The sequence below is a fragment of the Sorex araneus genome, chromosome 10 (genome assembly GCF_027595985.1).
Source record: "Sorex araneus isolate mSorAra2 chromosome 10, mSorAra2.pri, whole genome shotgun sequence".
Lineage (NCBI taxonomy): Eukaryota > Metazoa > Chordata > Mammalia > Eulipotyphla > Soricidae > Sorex > Sorex araneus.
In genome coordinates, this window is record NC_073311.1 from 66,697,737 (window position 1) to 66,720,137 (window position 22,401).

At 59.2% G+C, this 22,401-nt stretch overlaps 1 protein-coding gene across 6 annotated transcripts in view; it reads left to right on the forward strand.

Annotated features, from left to right (window-relative positions):
- Nucleotides 1–3,978: 3,978 nt before the first annotated feature.
- Nucleotides 3,979–22,401, forward strand: part of BICD1 (BICD cargo adaptor 1) — a 60,333-nt gene continuing 41,910 nt past the window's right edge. For all 6 annotated transcript variants that reach the window (XM_055118163.1, XM_055118164.1, XM_055118165.1 and 3 more), the window contains exon 1: nt 3,979–4,281. In XM_055118163.1, the coding sequence (XP_054974138.1) occupies nt 4,069–4,281 (213 nt within the window). In that variant the 5' untranslated portion in view covers nt 3,979–4,068. The remainder of the gene's footprint in view (nt 4,282–22,401) is intronic.

Genomic DNA, 22,401 nt, shown 5'->3' on the forward strand with positions numbered 1-22,401 from the left:
GGCCCTTCGAGAGCCCACTCCCCACAGGGGCCACTCCCGGGAGCCAACATTCAGGCTCAGTGCTCAGGGGCACGGGACCACCCACCCCAACTGCCGTAGACCCCCTAGATCCTTGTGTTTGTCACGTGTGTGTCCCTGTTAGGCTCTGCCTCGGGCCCAGGCTGCAGCATCTCAGTCACCGCCTGCTCAGACCAACCCTGGACGAGAGTCAAGGATGGGCCGGTGGGGCCGGGAGTGAGCAAGGGGCTGGGCCGTGCCGGCACTGCCTGGGCCCCGAGCTCCTTTGCAGATCAGGTGATCCCTCTGTCAGCTTTGTCGTGTATGGGCGGATCCTTGTGGCACGTGGGGAGCAGATTCCTGGGAAAGGATCCCTTTTGCGCCTGGGGTGGAGATCTCTTTGGCATGGGGGGGTGGATTTCTTGATAAAGTGGGAAACGGATCCATTTGGCATGTGGGGATGGACCCCTTTGTCTTTCGGGGTAGATTTTATTGGGATGTGGGAGGCAGAACCCTTCGGCATGTAGAAACAGATCCCGTAGGCACCGGGGAGCAGATCCCTTTGACACGTGGAATTGGATCCCTTTTGGCATCTTGGAGTGGATCCCTTTGGCATATGAAGGTGGAAATCTTTGGCATCTCTGGGGGACTGGATCGCCTTTACATACAGGGCTGGCACACGGGATCAGCTCACCGAAGCTGAATTCCCCTTTTTTCAACTTTACCCTCACTGCATCACTGTCATCCCATTGTTCATTGATTTACTCGAGCAGGTGCCAGTAACGTCTCCATTCGTCCTAGTCCTGAGACTTTAGCAGCCTCTCCTTACTCATCTTTCCCAATGACTGGAGGCTCTTTCAGGGTCAGGGGAATGAGACCTATCGTTACTGCTTTTGCATATTGAATACGCCACAGGTAGCTTGCCAGGCTCTGCCCGTGCAGGCGGGATACTCTCGGTAGCTTGCTGGGCTCTCTGAGAGGTATGTGTGTGTGTGTATATATATAATGTATATATATTAGATAGATAGATAGATAGATAAGTGCTATACTTGAACAATACGACAAAAGGAAATACAAAACTGTCTGGAGAAATTCTTCCGCTTCCTAACTTTCAAAGATGGATAAGATTTTCCACCAAGAACAAAATACCAGATCTACCCTACAAAGTCAGTAACCCGAAATCAATAAACTAAACAAAAATATAAAACTGGGGTCCGTTAGGCACTTGCCGTCCATCAAACCTGCATGGGTTTGATCCCAGACTACACAGTCCCCCAAGCAGCATTGGGAGACGGGAGTCAGTACTGCCAGGTGCCGTCTGAACATCCCCCCAACGTCAAACAATCACACAGCCGCAGAATTCATAAAACATAACTGGCCCGTGGAGAAGCCTGATGTCTCGGAGGTCTGCAGTTTCGCTAGCTCCAGCTCAGAGGGACAGTGAATTCCGCTAGGGAGCTGGTCTCGCTGCCTCCACACATCAGCCTCGCACAGCTCACGGGGGCTCTGCCCCCTGCACCTCTACCAATGTTGCACATCCTCCTGACATTGCCAGAAGTAACAAGGTTTTTCTCCTTAAGCCTGGCGACAGTTTGGCCTCTGCTGAGACCCACCTCCACCCGGCAGCCACGGAAACACAAAGGTGATGAACTACGTGGGCTGTCCGGCTGCTGACCGCTCAGCACACGTCAGAACATCCAGTTATTGTGTCCCCTTTGGTTTCCATTAAAGGTCCAGACACTGGCCCTCAAGGCCTCAGATTTAAGGTGTCCAAAGGCTATTTCTTAAAAAGTGTGTGAAGATTGTTGTGTTTCATCCTGGAGCCATCTAAGCCCTTGTCTAGGAGATTACAAGCATGTATGTTAAAACCAAACAAATGTGTGCTACTTTTGGTACATCGGTGGGCTGGAGTATAAGAGTTGCTCCAGGCTGTTCTCTGTCGCTGTCTTCTGGGCGCTTTATCTCATAGTCTCTGGAGCTTGGCCGTTGATGAGATTATATGGCGCTGGGGGTGTGTGGCAGTTTGTGTGTGTGTGACTGCCAAACTACTGGAAAACTGGGGAGGAGGTCCAGTCCTGTTCTGAGCGAACTTGGAGATCTCAGTCATGGGTCCCGCATAATTGGGTTTTTCTGCAAGTTACCCCATAGGTGAGGCTCGTCTGAGCCTGTGGAGGGCAGCCTGGGACATGGCAGCGTTTGAGTTCTGGAGGTTCTCAGTTGCCGGGGTTCTGCTTGGAGTGGGGAGGGAAACAACTCGCCTCCCTCGAATTGCCCTGGTGAAGACAGCCTGAGGGCCAACCTTTCACTCTCCTTGGAGAGTTCTCTCAGATGTCGCCTTCTCTGACACACCTTCCTGAAGACTCTGAAGCAGCAGCCTCGCCACACGCCATCACGACACCCTCGTCACCTGCCTGTGACTCTGCTCTGCTCTGTCATGAGACCGGGGCTGTGCGGACTCCACCTGGCTGTGCTCACTGAGGGTCAGTTCCTCGGCTCCCTCATGCCAAGACAAGCCGGCCACTCAGGGTGAAGCTTCCCTTAAATGGTGGCCTGCGAATGGTTTCCCCAGATGGAGATATCACAAGATTAGATTCAGAAAACTTTACCATATTTTAGTTTTTTAACTTAAAACATTGTAACACCGTGATTTACCAAGTTGTTCATAATACAGCTGTTTCAGGCATTACCTGTTCTAACGCCAGTCCCACCACCAGTGAGCCCTTCCCTCCACCGGTGTCCCCAGCTTCCCAAACACCAGCCCGGGCTGCCCCCTTCAAGGCACAAACAAATTTACTTGGTACTGACCGTTACAGCACAAAGGAGGCCCAGGAGCTGTAGATCCCAAACAATTTGGTTTGGCGCTTCCCGGTTTGATGAGGTTCAGTTGTGGAGCCCAGCGTTTCTGTGTGGACAGGGTGGGCTGTGGCTGTGAGGTGCTGTGCCTTCAGGCGGGGGGTGACTCTGCCCACCCCCACTCTGAGAAGGCCCCAGAGTTCTCAGCCCAGACCCACCGGCTGGGGAAGGTTCAGTGGTAGCCATGTTCTTTCATGGTGTGTCTCTGGGTCCTTCCCGGTGGCGCAGTCTGGGGTGGATCCCTTTGGCAGTGGGGAGCAGATCCCTTTGGCACGTGGGGAGCAGATCCCTTTGGCAGTGGGGAGCAGATCCCTTTGGCACGTGGGGAGCAGATCCCTTTGGCAGTGGGGAGCAGATCCCTTTGGCATGTGGGGAGGAGATCCCTTTGCACGGGGGAGCAGATCCCTTTGGCATGTGGGGAGCAGATCCCTTTGGCAGTGGGGAGCAGATCCCTTTGGCATGTGGGGAGCAGATCCCTTTGGCAGTGGGGAGCAGATCCCTTTGGCACGTGGGGAGCAGATCCCTTTGGCATGTGGGGAGCAGATCCCTTCAGCAGCAGAGGGCCTGTGGTCCCCACTCAGCGATGAGCCTCACTCAGCGATGCTCAGGTGCCAGGCAAGTGTCCCCCTTCCTCCCTCGTATTGTCCCTCCGACCCTTCCGGCTTCCAGAGGGCCTAGCTGGGGCCGCAGGCCAGGCCGCGCTGGGCGCGCAGGGGGCTGTCCCCGCCGCGGGGTCGGCTCCAGCTGCCCAAGGCCCTCGGGGGCGGAGACCTCCAGGTCCCAGGGGACGCGCGCGCCCCCACGGCCCGCCCACCCCGTGCGCCCCCGCGCCACCCCGCGCCCCCGCCGCATCCCGACCCCGCGCGCCCCGCGCCCCTGCTGCATCCCGACCTCGCGCCCCCGCTGCACCCCGCGCACCCCCGTGTCCCCCCGCCGCATCCGGACCGCGCGGCCCCACGCGACCCCGCCAGCGCCGGCCCCGCGGCACCCCGCGCGCCCGGCGCGCCCCCGCCTTATCCCGGCCCGCGTCATCCCGACCCCGCGCCCCGCGCGCCCGCCCGCCGCATCCCGGCCCCGCCCCGCGCCCCGCCCCGCGCGCCGCCCCCTCCCCTCCCCTCCCCTCCCGACTGCAGCACTGGGCGGGCGCGGCCGGGCAGGTGCAGGCGCCGCCGCAGCGGCCGGGCCGGGCCGGGGCCGGTGCCCGCGCTGCCCCCGGCCATGGCCGCGGACGAGGCGCTGCCGTCGGCCGAGCAGTACCAGGCGGAGATCGAGCGGCTGAGCCGGGAGCTGAGCGAGACGACGCACGAGAAGATCCAGGCGGCCGAGTACGGGCTGGTGGTGCTGGAGGAGAAGCTGGCGCTCAAGCAGCACTACGACGAGCTGGAGGCCGACTACGACGCGCTCAAGCGCGAGCTGGACCAGCTCCGGGAGGTGAGGGCAGTGCCCGCCGCCCCGCGCCCGCGCCCCGCGCCCCGCGCCCCGCGCCCGCGCCCCCCGCCGCCCCGCATCCCGCGCCCCGCGCCCCGCATCCCGCGCCCCGCGCCCGCGCCCCCGCCTCCCCTCATCCCGCATCCCGCGCCCCGCGCCCGCCGCTCCGCGCCCCGCGCCCCGCGCCCCCGCCGCCCCGCATCCCGCATCCCGCGCCCCGCGCCCGTCCCGCTCCGTCGCTCCCTCCCTCCGTGCCGGCGCGCCCTGCCCAGCCCTGTCCCCGTGGACAGCCCCTTGCACCTGCCTCCGGGCCCTGGGCCCCTGACCGGAGCCAGACCTCCCTCCGCCTCCCCGCGCAGCCTTTATTCCAGGCCCATCCGCACGTCCCTCTAGCGGGGTCTGTCAGAGCGCCGTCGGGGCCAGGGCCCAGGTGCCGCCTTGCTCGGCCCGGCCCGGCCCGCTCTCCGCACGCCTCTTGTTTTCGTCCTGCTTCCCTGCGCCTCTCTGCAGAATTGCGCCTGTGTCTGCCGTGCTTCTCACGCTGTCCACACCGGCGGGCTGGTGTGTTTCTCCCTGGGGTCCAGCGGGGCTGCTGGCTTCAACCTTGGGAGGTCAGGAGGTGGGCCGGGGTGTGCGTCGCGGGGTGTTTTCACCTCCTGCCCTCAGCTTGTCACTCCTCCCTGGCCAGGGCGCGTTGGCGGGGGCCGGGGTCGCTCGGGCAGTGCCGGGCATGATGGCAGGGCAAGGGGTCTCTCGGGCAGTGCCGGGCACCATGGCCGGGGACCCGGTCACCAGGGCAGGGCCCGGAGCCTGCCAGACTGCCGGGCTGTCTGCGCCCTCCCAGCCGTGGGCGCCTGGATTCCTGTGCTCGGAGTCTGACTGGGACCTCTCCGGAGCACACGGTGGGCGTTCCATGAAGGAGAACATTCACTGGAGGGGATACCTTGTCCTTGGCCACACTCGCTTAGTGGCGGGGACCAGGTCCAGCATACATCAGGGAGGGCGTTTGCCTATCCCTGGCAACCCATCGGATCTCCTGAGCACCCTCAAGGGTGCTCCCCGAGCACAGAGCCAGGAGTGACTCCTAATCCCCCTGGGTGTGACCCCAAACACGAGAAACAAACAAAGACTCGTGAGTGGCCTAGACGGAGTGCGGGGCGGCGAGGGGTCTGGGAGCTGCCGTGAGCTCTCCCGGGAGCCGGTTCCTGGGCTGGCAGGCAGGCAGAATGACGCCCTCCTGGGTGTTGTGGCTTTCCCTTCTTTTCCTTTCTCTGTAAATTTTGAAGCCTGTTATCTAGTGTAGGAGGCCGATAAAAATGTAATCAGACTGCTTCTTGACGGTGCCAGGCTTGTGTATATATTTTGAGTTGCATTTAGCAAAACTTTAATTCAATTTTAGGCTCCTATCAGCTTATACAATCGAATAAATGTGCATTTCAGCATAACAACACAGTCATGTTGGGTTATTTGATGATAGGTTGTCTGATATTTGGTAAATAATAGACGGGCACTGTCATTTTAATTTATTTTTGTTTTCTGGGCCGGGTCCGGCAACACTGGAGGTCTGCTCCCTAAACAGTGCTCGGGATCAAATCAGGAGTTCCAGAGGCATCAGCCCGTCTTCCTAGCCGCCTCCCTGGCCCCAGTACCTGCCATTTTCATCCTTTAAACAAACGAGCTGGTCACTGCCAATGTTATTTTCTGTTTGGACTGGCCGTGCTAGGGCTGACTCGGGACAGGGGCTTGGACCCTACTGTCCCCCACGGCTGCACGCGTGTCCCTTGCAATGTGCACCTGTCACTGAGCACACAGGGGGCCCCGGGACCCCCTCACTCAACAAGAACAGCTGCCTGTCCTGAAAGAGTTAGAAAACTAAACACACACACAGAAAAATACCCCAAAACTTTAAGGGGGTTCATTATTTAAACTTTTTTTAAATTTCATTATTTAAACTTTAAGATGGTTGATATTGAACATTTAGTAAAGTGTGTGTGTGTGTGTGTGTGTGTGTGTGTGTGTGTGTGTTTCTTTTGGCCACACCCGGCGATGCTCAGGGGTTACTCCTGGCTCTGCACTCAGGAATTACTCCTGGCGGTGCTCAGGGGACCTTACGGGATGCCGGGGATGGAACCGGGGTCGGCTGCGTGCAAGGCCAGCCCTCCCTGCTTGTGCCCTGGCTACCCCATATATTTTTTAAACTTAGTAGTAAAGTCTTTAAATAAATAAAAAAAAACCCTCCTTTTCCCCGCTCAAAAGACTTGCGTGGCACTTTGCATGCTGGAGCCCAGGATTGGTTTTGATCCCTGAGCACCAGAGGGGGAGCCCCGAGTGCAGAGCCTCCCCGGCACTGCTGGGCGTGACCCCAAAATCAAGGAAGAAAGGAAATAGAGGAGAAACTAGAATAGACCCAGAAGGTCTCCTCTGGCCAGCGGCCTGGCTTCCTCCCGGCCGCGGGAGGACAGATGCCCGAGAGGCAGTGACTCAGCACTCCCGGAGGCGGCCCAGGAGGCGTCTGTGGGGCACCTCCAGGGAAGTTTCCAGTTTGGTTCCGGAAGCTTCTGTGTCGAGACTGTTGGCTTCTTCTCTGGCTGTGACCCCGCTGTGCAGACCGAGCTGCCCTTCCTCCCGGAAACGGTGCCGCCGGGCCTGTCGTCAGAGCACCTGGGACAGGCCTGGCCCCTGGTCCTGCCTGGAGCACTTCTCCGTACTGGGGCGGAGCAGGACTTCCTGCTGTGCGCTCCTGCCGTGGCTCAGGAAGGGAGAGCAGATCCCTGTCCTGACCGGCGGGTAAACAGAGTCCCCCTTCTGAGCAGGGTCCACTTCCGGCAGCAGCGCCGTCGGCTGGGCCATGCTTGGGGGCTCTCGGCCACCTCTGCAGCCTGGGAGGGGCCTGAGCAGCTGACTCCTGGTTGGCGTCCCCGTTCCCCGTTGTTTTAGAAGAAGGGACGCTTGCGCTGACCGCGAGAGTGAGTGGAGATGTGAAACCTACGGCGTGTGCTTCATGGCTCGGCGCTCGGGGCTCACGCCCACCAGTGTGCAGGATGTGGTGCCAAGGGTCGAACCGGGTCTGATGGGTGGTGAAGCCAGTGCCCTGCCCGGTGCCCCCGGCCCCGCATGTCCTCCTGTGCACGATTCACGGGCAGCGTCCCCCAGCGAGCGTAGCCCCTTCGGACTTGGCAGGTACTAGTAGGCGAACTCCAGCCCCAGGTGGCCCTCGGGTGGCGGTGATTCTTGGTGGGTCTGTGCCCGCGCACGCCCGCTGAAACACATGTATTTATGGGCATCGCATCCGTGGTTGGCAGGAGCTGGTTGCCGGGCTGCTGAGGTGCCAAGGGGTGGCCGGGAGGGGCACGGCCCCTGCCGAGGGCTTTGCCCATGGGCTGCCCCCACTGTGCAAGGCCCTGATGGGTTTCTGAAGGAGCGGGGTCGGCAGGGGGTCACTGTCCAGATCTTCGGGGCCGTGAGGCTGGTCGAGACCAGCAGGGGAGCTCCAGGGTGAGGGTGGGCGCTGGTCCCCAGGGGGGCTCGGGCTGGTGCCGTGTGGGGGAGGGCTCTGGGCCGGGCTCTTCTGCGGGAGGCGTGAGAGAGCGGCGAGACCACAGGTCAGTGGCTGAGGTGACTGGGCATCTCCTCAGCCAGCCTGACTCCTGGTGGCCCCAGCCCACAGTACCAACACGTACCTGCACGTCCACCCGCCGTGAGGGCGGCCGGAGAAGCCTCTGTGTGGCCGTGACTGGGCTGTCCTTGGCGGGGCTGAGGGGAGCCCGTCCCTGCACCCCGTCCGCTTGCCTGCGGTGGACGCGGATTTATTTATCTATTTGCATTTTGGGTCACACCCAGTGATGCTCAGGAGTTACTCCTGGATCTGCACTCAAGAATCACCCCTGGCGGTGCTCGGGGGACCCTGTGGGATGCTGGGAATCGAACCCGGGTTGGCCACGTGCAAGGCAAATGCCCTCCCCGCTGTGCTATGGCTCCAGCCCTGACCACGGGTTTCTTTCTCTCGCTTTAAGCCTCTCTGGGCATGTGGCCCACGTCGTTTCACTTTTCACAGTGGGGCGCTCTCGTGTTTCTCTGCCTGAGGCTCCCCCTGGGGTCTCTCATGCTGAGTGCCTGGGGTGGGCGTGATGGGGAGGCTCAGGGTCAGGGGCCCCACGTCGGCTGCACACACGGGAAGCTATGTGGGCACCTGTCAGAGACCTGGACCCGGGTCCTGCACTGGGTGGTCCCGGCAGGCCCAGGGCAGCCCTGAGAGGGAATCTGAGACCCTGGGGTGTTGCGGCGTCAGCTGGAGGGGACCGGCCGTGCAGGGACTTCTCCCTCAGTTCTCCATGTCATCACTTCAGTTCCCGTGTGGGCTCGGGGCCGGAGGGGCTCCTGGCCGCCCTAACCATGGCCACTCGCTCAGCTCCTGCCCCGACCCCGCAGGTCATTCTCTGGCCTTGGAGCACACACTCTTGCTTGACTGTAATAATTTCACTTACCTTCGGGGACGTGCACCCAGGGATCCGTATTTTTATCCATGTCCACTCAGGCCGCCGGCTTCGCCAGACACCCCCTGATTTAGCCTGGTCTTGGCCCCTCATAATTGTATGTTGAACACTCGTGGTAAACATGCTCCTTGCCCAGGCCCGCGGCCAGCCAAGGTGCAGTGGAGAATTCCTGTCTCACACGCGTGGACTTGGCCTTGGAGAGGGGGGTGAGGCCCAGGGGCCCCGGGAGCCAGATTCTGGGTCCAGATAAGGAATGGACAGAGCTGGCTGTCCGGTCAGCTCCCCATCACCGAGGGAGGGCCGGCCCGCCCCCTGCGAGCACCCTTTGGAGGCCCCACCTGGAAGGGGTTCTTGTCAGATGACCTCCAAGGGCCCCGTCTTCCAGAGGCCTCGTTTAGGGTCACGTTCCCGCCTCTGCCCCGGTCAGTATTGCCAGCAGGGCTCACTCCCGTTTCCTCGGCCAGCATTTCACAGTGTCCCTGTCAAACATTTGGGATGTCCTTAAAATGTCACAAAGCTCTGTGTTAATTTTTTTTCGCTTTTTGGGGGTCACACCTGGTGATGCACAGGGGTTACTCCTGGCTCTGCACTCAGGAATTACTCCTAGCGGTGCTCAGGGGACCATATGGGATGCTGGGAATCGAACCAGGGTTGTCCTCGTGCAAGGCAAACGCCCTACCCGCTGTGCTATTGCTCCAGCCCCTCTGTGTTAATTTTGATTAATGTTTTGCTTGATGGTCAGAAGAACACCGATATGTTGTAAATAATTTCAGACAAATTTGTCTTTACATTTTAAGAAGTTTGAGATAAATTTGATGCATTTTGAGCTGTACGGGTGCTGAGAGGGAAGCCTCCAGCATTCAGACTGGCATATACACACATTCTCACGCATGTACTCTGCATTCACACGCATACCCTGCATGCTTGCATGCCTGCACATTCATGCACACCCAGGAATGTACACACATGCACATCTGCACACACATACACGTACGCACCTCTGCACAAGCACACACATTTACATGCCCACACCTCTGCACATAGGCACACACATTCGCACACATGCACCTCTGCACACAAGCATACACATGCACCTCTGCACATATGCACACACGTGCACACATGCACATACATGTACACGTGCACCTCTGCACACACACGCGCACACATGAATGCATATCTACACACATGCATATACATGTACATGTATGCACCTCTGCACACATGTACACACATGCACCTCTGCACACATGCACACACACCTCTGCACATATGCACACATGTACACACACGCACCTCTGCACACATGCACACATGTACACATGCACCTATGTGCAATACACACATGTACACACATGCACCTATGCACACACATGTACACACACCTTTGCACACATGCACCTATGCACAATACACACATGTACACATATGCACCTATGCACACACATGTGCACACATGCACCTCTGCACATGTGTACATACAGTACACACATCCTCACACATAAGTATACACATGAACTTCTGCACATATGCACACACATGTACATATAGGCACCTTTGCACACATGCATATATATGTGCACATGAGTGCACATCTGCACACACATGTGCTCACACAAGTGCATATCTGCACACATGCATACATGTGCACACCTGTGTGTATGTTCACGCTCATATACAGTCATGCACACTTGCTCACACTTTCAAGCGCACACGAGATTGTTCTGTCCCGGAACTCAGTCCTCCCGGGCTGACTGGCAGCGGCTGCTCTGTGAGAGCCCCAGTTTCCGGATCCCGTCTCCTCCCTGGGTTGTTGGCATTCGGGCAGCACACCCTTGCCGGGGCGCCTTGGACCCCGCGTGGCAGAGCTGCGGGGGTCCTGCTTGCTGGTGACGGGCTGAGTCACGGCCTTGGCGTTGTGGGCACCTGGGTTTCTCTGTGCTGTCGCTGGCTTCGCTTCTCTGTCCGTCTGCACTGGGTCCTGCGCCCTGCTAGGGGCCCGGGGCGGCAAGCACCAGGACGCAGCTGCCGAGAGCACACAGACGTGCTCCCTAGAGACGAGGTGAGGGGGGCGGGGCGGAGACGGCGGGCTGCACACCAGGAGTGTCTGAGGGGGCCGAGTGCAGAGGAGGGGGCGTGGCGGGCTGAGGCTGACGGAGGGCGGGAGTGGAGATGGCGCAGAGCGACGTGTGGCCGTGGCCGAGGCCCGGCACGGAGCACCGGGCTGTGGGGACCTCAGAGTCTGCCAGGGAGGTGGGGCTCCACCCGGGGAGACCCCTGAACCCTGATCTCGGGGGTGCCAGGTCAGCAGTGACTCTGGCCTGAACCCGCTCCCAGATCCCCGGCCCGACACGTCGGTCACTGGTGTCCCCGGTGGTGGGGCAGTGCCCGACCTTCACTGTGGGCAGGACAGGATGCCACGGAAGCAGGGGGGACTCACGGACCTCAGCCCCACCTTCTGTTTCCTGCAGACCCGGCCACCTGCCCAGCGCCCCACCCCCACACAGGCCTCGGCAGCCTGCCCCTAAGGGAGGGGCTAAGGAAGTGCCAAACCAGGTAGACCCTTGGATTGTCCATCTTTCATGATGACTTGAAGTTTCTTCCAGAAACTTCTGGTCCTGTTATTGCTTTGTTCTGTTTGTAGCGTTTTCTGCCAGGGTCTAGGAAGATGGCTCAAGGAGTGGAGTGCCCGCTTTACTTGGGGAGCCTGAGCTGGGCCCCAGGACTGCCGGGTCTCCAGCAGTCCCCGGAGAAGCCACCCCACCCCACGCCTTCACTGTGCCCTAAAGCTAAAGGTTGACATAGAAGAGAATCACTCCGAGCCCATCTCGAACCCCTCTATTCTGAGTCGTCCTTTGGTCCGACACGTTCTGTTTGCACATGCTTTGGATAAGAATCCAGTCGGTGAGTGTGTGGGTACAGGGGTGCGTCAGCTCAGAGTATGCATGTGCTGAGTGCAGGGGTGCGTCAGCTCTGACTGCGTGTGCCGAGTGCAGGGGTGCATCAGCTTGGAATATGAGTGTGCTGAGTGCAGGGGTGCGTCAGCTCGGAGTGTGAGTGTGCTGAGTGCAGGGGTGCGTCAGCTCTGTGTGTGCTGAGCAGGGGTGCGTCAGCAGCTGGAGGCTCTCCACAGCCTGTTTACTTTGTGGGATTCGCAGTGACAGTAGCAATTTCCCTGTCTGCCGGACCCCAGGCTGGGTGCCAGAGGGACGCTCGCTCGCTGCCTGTCCCTGGGCTGGAGGCCGTGTGTATCCTGCCTGAGTGTGCCGTGTGATCGCCCTGTGTTCCTGGTGGGGACAGTCTCCGGGCATGCCCTGCTGGGCCCCCTGCGCAGCCTGTCCTGCGTCTTGGCTGGGGGAGACCTCGGGGCCGGGGGGGGGGGGGGGGCAGCCTCTTCTGCCCTTGCGCCTGGCTTGCTTCCGGCCGGTGCAGGGTGGGCGCTGCCCGAGCTGGGCAGAGGAAACCTGCTTTCCTTGGGAGGACGGGAGGGTGGGCAGGGTGGGCGCTGCCCGAGCTGGGCAGAGGAAACCTGCTTTCCTTGGGAGGACGGGAGGGTGGGCAGCTGTCCCGTGCGGCCAGGCCCCGAGCAGAGCTGCTGACGGAGGCTCCTGCGGGGCTGGCTCTGCACAGACCCCCGGGGCCTCTCCCTTGATACTTGTTTGCTTTCAGGAAAATGTAGCCAAGTACGTGGTGTCTCCCTGCGGCTCACTTTTTTTTTTTTCTTTTTGGATCACACCTGGAGATGCTCAGGGGTCACTCCTGGTTCTGCACTCAGGAATTACTCCTGGCGGTGCTTGGGGGACCATATGGGATGCTGGGAATCGAACCCGGGTTGGTGTGTGCAAGGCAAACGCCCTCCCCGCTGTGCTGTCGCTCCAGCCCCATCCCTGCGTCTCACTCTTGATGCGCGTTCATTCCCAGCGTCCTGGGCTCCGAAGCGCCTGTCTAGAACCCCCGCTTCTTGCTGAGACCCTAATAACAGTCACCTGTATTGCTTTCTAGGCGTCTTCTGGCTCAAGTGTCTTTTTTTTTTCTTTTTTCTGGTTTTTGGGCCACACCTGGGCTTACTCCTGGCTCTGTACTCAGAAATTAGTCCTGGCGGTGCTCAGGGTATGGGATGTCGGGAGTTGAACCCGGGCCGGTGCATGCCAGGCAAGCACCCTCCTTGCTGTACTGGCACTCCAGGGTACATTTCAGGCTCAGATTCTCCTGGTTTGCTGTGGGGTAGAACTCGAAGGCCTCTGTGCTGCTGTGACCCTCCCCCCGCCAGGCCCACCCGCCTCTGCCCTGCACCTCCCCCATGTCCCTCCTCCATCCGTCAAGCACATGCAGGGCGGGGGTGTCTTCCTGTGCGACCCCCACATTTCTCTGGCAGCCCCTGGGTGTGCCGGCCCCCTGCAGGCCTGCCTCACAGTCCCCCTCCGCTTCCTTCTCCTCCCTGGGAAGCACAGCCCTTCCTGCCCCCTTCCGGCCCCGTCCGGTGGGGCTGGAGGTTCCGTGTCAGTCCTCGTGCATCCGTCAGACGGTTTCAGCCCAGGAAGCTTCCCTGTCTGGTTAGCCTTCCCAGAACTCTCATCGGCTCTCTGATCCAGTTCTTAAGAAGTCACTGGAGTCATAACGTCATAAAGCGTTAAAAATGAAAACCAAGCTCTGACCCCAAGTCCTTCTCTTTTTTTCTTTTTGGGTCACACCCGGCAACGCACAGGGGTTACTCTTGGCTCTGCACTCAGGAATCACTCCTGACAGTGCCTGGGAGACCATATAGGATGGGAATCGAACCCGGGTCGGCCGCGTGCAAGGCAAACGCCCTCCCCGCTGTGCTATCTCTCCAGCCCCCAGACCCCCAAATCCTTCTGAAGTGCCAGCTGCTGTTCAAGAAGGTTCTTCCTTTGGCTTATTATTTCCCCCTCACATGGCCCCTCGGAAAGGAAATTTCTCCGGAATTACAGCCGGCTGTCCCTCCTGGTCTGAAGAGCCTCCTGCTCTCGTGAAAGGAAAGCTTTACGGGAAAGGCTCACACAGTGTGTCAACTAGGGGGAAACTGGTTCCTTCTTATTGTTTTCCATTTTATTCCTCTGTCACTGTCACTGTCACTCCGTTGCTCATCGATTTGTTCGAGCGGGCACCAGTAACGTCTCTCATTGAGAGACTTATTGTTACTGTTTTTGGCATATCCAATACACATGGGGAGCTTGCCAGGCTCTGCTGTGCGGGCTCGATACTCTCGGTAGCTTGCCGGGCTCTCCGAGAGGGGCTGAGGAATTGAACTCGGGTCGGCCGAGTGAAAGGCGAACGCCCAACCGCTGCGCTATTGCTCCAGTCCATTTTATTCCTAGTATTATGAAATTTTTTTCTTAAACAAAATCTTAGCAGTGGGCTGGAGAGAGTCCAGAGAAGGCTCCTGCCTCGCCGGGGCCAGCCTGGGTGTGGTTCCAGCGCGGCAGATGGTCCCGAGATGGCAGGACTGAGTGCCAAGCACCACTGTCTCCAGCCCCTGCCCCATTTCCCTTCATTGTGCCGGGTGGCTTGGACGCGGTCACTTCCCTGTGGCAGCTCCTTCTGTCTTCAGGCCCAGGTCTGTCCCTGCTTCCTTCTGCACGATCCCGTGTTGCTGAGCCGAGAAGTGAGGGACTCGTCAGACTCCCGCGGCTGCTGGCGCCCGGCCCTCGCCACATCCTCCCACCCCTCCTACCCCTTCTAGTGCCCGCGGTGGTCAGAGGATGTGTCTAGCCTGAAGAAGGTTGCCGAGACATTTCTAGGCACCTGGGGGGACCTGCCGCCAGCGGGGAGACCCGGGTCACTCAGGGTGGGTGGAAGGGCCACGTGGGAGAGGGGCACAGCGAGTGTCCGAGGCCACGAGAGCCGCAAGGAAGAAGCGGCAGGTGTGGTGTGAGGCGGGACGGCCAGGGGTCCTGACGGCTGCTTGGTCACTAGGGGGAAACAGGACAGAGGGCAGCAGCGTGTCCAGGTGGACAGCACGGTGGAGGTGTCCCTGCAAGTCCCACGCTCCAGGCAGCTCTGAGAGTGGGAGTGACACCTGTGCTGGACAGGGTGTGTTCCCGCTGCCGTGAACACCAGGCGGGGACCGAGGGGACCACAGCCAGCTCCCACACCGACCCTCCCCATGTGGGGGTGCTGTCCCCAAACACTGCCCCAAGGCCAGGGCACTGGGCGGGGCCCTCGCCTGCACCCCTGGGACCGAGCCCCAGACGCCTTCCTCCTCCCTGCCCGGTCACTGTGTCCACCTGGCCAGGCTCTAGCCCCACAGAGGGGGGGACTGGGAACGCGCAGGGACTACATAGCCCCCCCACGCCGAGCCTGTGGCACTGGATGGGGACCCAGTGTGACGGGACAGTGTCAGTGGTGCTTGTTGGGGTCCCGGGGTGCAGGGGACAGTCTGAGGGGTGCTGGGCAGGGTACAGGGGTGTGGGGACAGTCTGAGGGGTGCTGGGCAGGGTACAGGGGTGCAGGGGACAGTCTGAGTGGGCTGGGCGGGGTCCCGGGGTGCAGGGGACAGTCTGAGGGGTGCTGGGTGGGGTCCCCGGGGTGCAGGGGACAGTCTGAGTGGGCTGGGCAGGGTCCCGGGGTGCGGGGGACAGTCTGAGTGGGCTGGGTGGGTCCCCGGAATGCAGGGGACAGTCTGAGGGGTGCTTGTTGGGGTCCCGGGGTGCGGGCACCTCCTCTCTTCCCCTCGCACAGACCTGCAGCCCCCCGGGAGTGGGGGGCCGGGGGCGCCCGCTGCTGAGCAGACCCTGTGGTGAGGCGCGAGGGGACCTGCCCTCACGGTGAGGTTTGGGAGCTGAGACTCCCGACGTAGCGGGTTCGACACTGCTGTGCGCCCCGTCTCTGGGCTTGGTTGAAGAGAGGGATGGCCTGTCTCTGTCCCGAGAGGTGGGCGGGCCTGTGGGTGCTCCCGGTCGCCCCTCCTGGATTGGTCTAAAAACGGCAATACTCGGGGCTGGAGCAATAGCACAGCGGGGAGGGCATTAGCCTTGCACGCGGCCGACCCGGGTTCGATTCCCAGCATCCATATGGTCCCCTGAGCACTGGCCAGGAGTAATTCCTGAGTGCAGAGCCAGGAGCAACCCCTGTGCATTGCCAGGTGTGATCCAGAAAGCAAAAAAAATAAATAAATAAAAAATTTTAAAAAAAAGGCAATATTCTCCCCAAAGCATTGTAGAGTCAGTGTGTCCCTATAAGGACATCCATGACATTTTTCAAAGAAATAGATCAAAACAGTCCTGAAATTCACATGGAACACGAAACCCCATGAATAGGCAGAGCAGTCCGTGGAGAAAGGAGGACGAGGGTCATCCCCCCTCCCCAACGCCTTCCCCTGCTTCAGGCTGTACAGCAAAGCGGCAGTGGCTAAAGCAGCATGGCACGGGCATAAAGGCAGACCCGCAGGTCAGTGGGATGGAGTTGAATATCCTGACACAGACCAGTTAATCTTTGATAAGGGAGCAGAGGAATAAGTGAGTAAATAAATAAAGTGGACCAAAGAAAGCCTCTTTAACAACGGATTCTGGGAAAACTGGACAGCTACATGCAAAAAGAGTGAACTCAGACTTCTTTCTAACACCATGCACAAAAATCAAATCAAAATGGATTAAAGACCTCACTATCAAACCAGAATCCATGAAGTACACAGAAGAAAACGCAGGCAGAACGCTCCATGACATGGGAGCTAAAGGCATCTTCAAGGATGGAACACCACTGACCAAGCAAGCGGAAGCAAAGATAAACGAGTGGGATACATTAAGAAGCTTCTGCACCTCAAAGGAAATGATGACCAGGGATAAAGACAGCCCACAGAATGGGAGAAATTACGTACCCAATGCTCATCTAATAAGAGGTTAGTGTCAAAGATATATACGGCACTGGTAGAACTTGACAAGAAAAAAAATCCGATCTTATCAAAAATGGGGAGAAGAAATGAACAGGAACTTCCTCAAAAAAGAAATACAAATGGCCAAAAAGCACATGAAAAACTGCTCTGCACCACTAGTTATCAGGGAAACGCAAACCCAAACAACACTGAGACACGTGAGGAAGCACAGAGCACCCAGTGCTGTGAGGACGCGGGGAGAAAGGGACTCGCCTTCACTGCGGGTGGGAACGCCGCCCGGTCCAGCCGTTCTGGGAACAGTACGGGCCTTCCTAAGAAACCTAGGAGTTGAGCTTCCATATGACCCTGCACCCCCCTCCTTGGAATATGCCCACGGGCCCTAAAACTAAGTGGAGAAAGACATTCCCCCACCCCCACCGCGTTCCTTGGAGCACTGTCCAGGAGAGCCCAAATCTGGAAACGAGCCAAGTGTCCAAGAACAGATGATTGGATGAAGAAACCGGTGCATCATACACAACAGAACAGTACTCGGCCGTAAGACAAGATACAGCCATGAAATTTGCTGCTCCGTGGAGGGGCCTGGCGAGCACTGTGCTGGGAGAGGTCACCAGAGGGAGAGAGACCACGTGTGGTGTAAGGAACACAACAGTGGAATGACAGACACCCGAGACAACGGGAGCAAAGAGCCTGAGAGCTGGGATTCAGGGAAGGGGGCCTGGAGCGGGCTGGGGGCCGGACAGGGAGGGGGTGTGAGTGGGGGAGGAGAGTGTGCTGACGATGGAGGGGGCACTGGCGGGGGAGGTCGCTGGGGGGCGGGGGCTGGGGTGCTGACGGGGGGTGGTGCCTGATGAAGCCCACCCCAGCAGTCCCATAACCCAGGTGACCCGCGGCCCTGTGGCTCTCTCCTCCCGGCCGGGTGCTCAGGTCCCCCCCTCCCGTGCCGGTCACGGGCTGTGCTGAAGCTCGGCGGTCAGCCCGTCCCCACACACCCAGTGTGGACGTGGACTCCAGACTATGGCAGGGCTCACATGTCTTCCAGGGTGGAGAGGACAGGCATTGGTGCCCGGCGTTGGTGCGCGGCTGGGCGCCCCGTGGGCCTCGTAGGGAACAGCGGGTGAGAGCGGCAGGCGGGAGTGGGGCGAGCGCGTGCTGTGGACGGGAGGCTGAGGTGTGAAGTGAGCCCGCCCGCGGGGGTCAGCAGCTCGCTTCCGCCCGAGGGTATGAGGTCAGCGCCCCAGGGCCCTCCCCCTGAGGGCCAGTGTCCACCCCGCTGTTGCCCCTTCCACCGACCCAGGCACCCAAGCATCACCTTGGGTCATGCCATGGTGCCATGCGCTGCAGAGCCCGGTAGAACAGCCAGTCCTGTTCTGTGACCCGGGCGCCAGAGCCCGGCGCCAGCCCGGAAATGGATTTCTGAAACAGATTTCAGAAATGAGCCTCAACGCCAAGACCGTCCCGTCCGGGCGGGCGGCTGGTGACGGGTCTCTCTGTCACTTCTTCCCTGTGACCCAAGATTCTTCTCTTCCTCTCTGGAGAACATGTCATCTTCACAGTTTTGTCTCCAGCACGGAGTGGCAGTTTGAGGGAGAAGTGGATGAGTGGGTACGTTTCTGAGTGTGCACCTGTCAGTGCGGGTCTCCTGAGTGTGTTCCTGTCAGTGCGGGTCTCCTGAGTGTGTTCCTGTCAGTGCAGGTCTCCTGAGTGTATTTCTGTCAGTGCGGGTCTCCTGAGCGTGCCTGTCAGCGCGGGTCTCCTGAGTGTGCCTGTCAGTGTGGATCTCCTGAGTGTGTGCCTGTCAGTGCGGGTCTCCTGAGTGTGCCTGTCAGTGTGGATCTCCTGAGTGTGTGCCTGTCAGTGCGGGTCTCCTGAGTGTGTGCCTGTCAGTGCGGGTCTCCTGAGTGTTCCTGTCAGTGCGGGTCTCCTGAGTGTGCTCCTGTCAGTGCAGGTCTCCTGAGTGTGTGCCTGTCAGTGCGGGTCTCCTGAGTGTGCCTGTCAGTGAGGATCTCCTGAGTATATTCCTTTCAGTGGGGGTCTCCTGAGTATATTCCTGTCAGTGCGGGTCTCCTGAGTGTTTTCCTGTCAGTGCAGGTCTCCTGAGTGTATGCCTGTCAGTGCGGGTCTCCTGAGTGTGTTCCTGTCAGTGCAGGTCTCCTGAGTGTATTTCTGTCAGTGCGGGTCTCCTGAGCGTGCCTGTCAGCGCGGGTCTCCTGAGTGTGCCTGTCAGTGTGGATCTCCTGAGTGTGTGCCTGTCAGTGCGGGTCTCCTGAGTGTGCCTGTCAGTGTGGATCTCCTGAGTGTGTGCCTGTCAGTGCGGGTCTCCTGAGTGTGTGCCTGTCAGTGCGGGTCTCCTGAGTGTTCCTGTCAGTGCGGGTCTCCTGAGTGTGCTCCTGTCAGTGCAGGTCTCCTGAGTGTGTGCCTGTCAGTGCGGGTCTCCTGAGTGTGCCTGTCAGTGAGGATCTCCTGAGTATATTCCTTTCAGTGGGGGTCTCCTGAGTATATTCCTGTCAGTGCGGGTCTCCTGAGTGTTTTCCTGTCAGTGCAGGTCTCCTGAGTGTATGCCTGTCAGTGCGGGTCTCCTGAGTGTGTTCCTGTCAGTGCGGGTCTCCTGAGTGTATTCCTTTCAGTGCAGGTCTCCTGAGTATATTCCTGTCATTGCGGGTCTCCTGAGTGTGCCTGTCAGTGTGGGTCTCCTGAGTGTGCACCTGTCAGTGCGGGTCTCCTGAGTGTGTCTGTCAGTGTGAGTCTCCTGAGTGTCCCTGTCAGTGTGGGTCTCCTGAGTGTGCCTGTCAGTGTGGGTCTCCTGAGTGTGTTCCTGTCAGTGCGGGTCTCCTGAGTGTGTTCCTGTCAGTGCGGGTCTCCTGAGTGTGTTTCTGTCAGTGCGGGTCTCCTGAGTGTGTTCCTGTCAGTGCGGGTCTCCTGGGTGTGTTTCTGTCAGTGCGGGTCTCCTGAGTGTGCCTGTCAGTGCGGGTCTCCTGAGTGTGTTTCTGTCAGTGCGGGTCTCCTGAGTATATTCCTGTCAGTGCGGGTCTCCTGAGTGTGCCTGTCAGTGTGGATCTCCTGAGTGTGTGCCTGTCAGTGCGGGTCTCCTGAGTGTGCCTGTCAGTGTGGATCTCCTGAGTGTGTGCCTGTCAGTGCGGGTCTCCTGAGTGTGTGCCTGTCAGTGCGGGTCTCCTGAGTGTTCCTGTCAGTGCGGGTCTCCTGAGTGTGCTCCTGTCAGTGCAGGTCTCCTGAGTGTGTGCCTGTCAGTGCGGGTCTCCTGAGTGTGCCTGTCAGTGAGGATCTCCTGAGTATATTCCTTTCAGTGGGGGTCTCCTGAGTATATTCCTGTCAGTGCGGGTCTCCTGAGTGTTTTCCTGTCAGTGCAGGTCTCCTGAGTGTATGCCTGTCAGTGCGGGTCTCCTGAGTGTGTTCCTGTCAGTGCAGGTCTCCTGAGTGTATTTCTGTCAGTGCAGGTCTCCTGAGTATATTCCTGTCATTGCGGGTCTCCTGAGTGTGCCTGTCAGTGTGGATCTCCTGAGTGTGTGCCTGTCAGTGCGGGTCTCCTGAGTGTGCCTGTCAGTGTGGATCTCCTGAGTGTGTGCCTGTCAGTGCGGGTCTCCTGAGTGTGTGCCTGTCAGTGCGGGTCTCCTGAGTGTTCCTGTCAGTGCGGGTCTCCTGAGTGTGCTCCTGTCAGTGCAGGTCTCCTGAGTGTGTGCCTGTCAGTGCGGGTCTCCTGAGTGTGCCTGTCAGTGAGGATCTCCTGAGTATATTCCTTTCAGTGGGGGTCTCCTGAGTATATTCCTGTCAGTGCGGGTCTCCTGAGTGTTTTCCTGTCAGTGCAGGTCTCCTGAGTGTATGCCTGTCAGTGCGGGTCTCCTGAGTGTGTTCCTGTCAGTGCAGGTCTCCTGAGTGTATTTCTGTCAGTGCGGGTCTCCTGAGCGTGCCTGTCAGCGCGGGTCTCCTGAGTGTGCCTGTCAGTGTGGATCTCCTGAGTGTGTGCCTGTCAGTGCGGGTCTCCTGAGTGTGCCTGTCAGTGTGGATCTCCTGAGTGTGTGCCTGTCAGTGCGGGTCTCCTGAGTGTGTGCCTGTCAGTGCGGGTCTCCTGAGTGTTCCTGTCAGTGCGGGTCTCCTGAGTGTGCTCCTGTCAGTGCAGGTCTCCTGAGTGTGTGCCTGTCAGTGCGGGTCTCCTGAGTGTGCCTGTCAGTGAGGATCTCCTGAGTATATTCCTTTCAGTGGGGGTCTCCTGAGTATATTCCTGTCAGTGCGGGTCTCCTGAGTGTTTTCCTGTCAGTGCAGGTCTCCTGAGTGTATGCCTGTCAGTGCGGGTCTCCTGAGTGTGTTCCTGTCAGTGCGGGTCTCCTGAGTGTATTCCTTTCAGTGCAGGTCTCCTGAGTATATTCCTGTCATTGCGGGTCTCCTGAGTGTGCCTGTCAGTGTGGGTCTCCTGAGTGTGCACCTGTCAGTGCGGGTCTCCTGAGTGTGTCTGTCAGTGTGAGTCTCCTGAGTGTCCCTGTCAGTGTGGGTCTCCTGAGTGTGCCTGTCAGTGTGGGTCTCCTGAGTGTGTTCCTGTCAGTGCGGGTCTCCTGAGTGTGTTCCTGTCAGTGCGGGTCTCCTGAGTGTGTTTCTGTCAGTGCGGGTCTCCTGAGTGTGTTCCTGTCAGTGCGGGTCTCCTGGGTGTGTTTCTGTCAGTGCGGGTCTCCTGAGTGTGCCTGTCAGTGCGGGTCTCCTGAGTGTGTTTCTGTCAGTGCGGGTCTCCTGAGTATATTCCTGTCAGTGCGGGTCTCCTGAGTGTGCCTGTCAGTGTGGATCTCCTGAGTGTGTGCCTGTCAGTGCGGGTCTCCTGAGTGTGCCTGTCAGTGTGGATCTCCTGAGTGTGTGCCTGTCAGTGCGGGTCTCCTGAGTGTGTGCCTGTCAGTGCGGGTCTCCTGAGTGTTCCTGTCAGTGCGGGTCTCCTGAGTGTGCTCCTGTCAGTGCAGGTCTCCTGAGTGTGTGCCTGTCAGTGCGGGTCTCCTGAGTGTGCCTGTCAGTGAGGATCTCCTGAGTATATTCCTTTCAGTGGGGGTCTCCTGAGTATATTCCTGTCAGTGCGGGTCTCCTGAGTGTTTTCCTGTCAGTGCAGGTCTCCTGAGTGTATGCCTGTCAGTGCGGGTCTCCTGAGTGTATTCCTTTCAGTGCAGGTCTCCTGAGTATATTCCTGTCATTGCGGGTCTCCTGAGTGTGCCTGTCAGTGTGGGTCTCCTGAGTGTGCACCTGTCAGTGCGGGTCTCCTGAGTGTGTCTGTCAGTGTGAGTCTCCTGAGTGTCCCTGTCAGTGTGGGTCTCCTGAGTGTGCCTGTCAGTGTGGGTCTCCTGAGTGTGTTCCTGTCAGTGCGGGTCTCCTGAGTGTGTTCCTGTCAGTGCGGGTCTCCTGAGTGTGTTTCTGTCAGTGCGGGTCTCCTGAGTGTGTTCCTGTCAGTGCGGGTCTCCTGGGTGTGTTTCTGTCAGTGCGGGTCTCCTGAGTGTGCCTGTCAGTGCGGGTCTCCTGAGTGTGTTTCTGTCAGTGCGGGTCTCCTGAGTGTGTTCCTGTCAGTGCGGGTCTCTTGAGCGTGCCTGTCAGTGCGGGTCTCCTGAGTGTGTTCCTGTCTTGCGGGTCTCCTGAGTGTGTGCCTGTCAGTGCGGGTCTCCTGAGTGTGTTCCTGTCAGTGCGGGTCTCCTGAGTGTGTTTCTGTCAGTGCGGGTCTCCTGAGTGTGCCTGTCAGTGCGGGTCTCCTGAGGAGGCCTCGCAGTCTCTGCTCTCCTCACACGCACTGCATGTCCAGCCAGC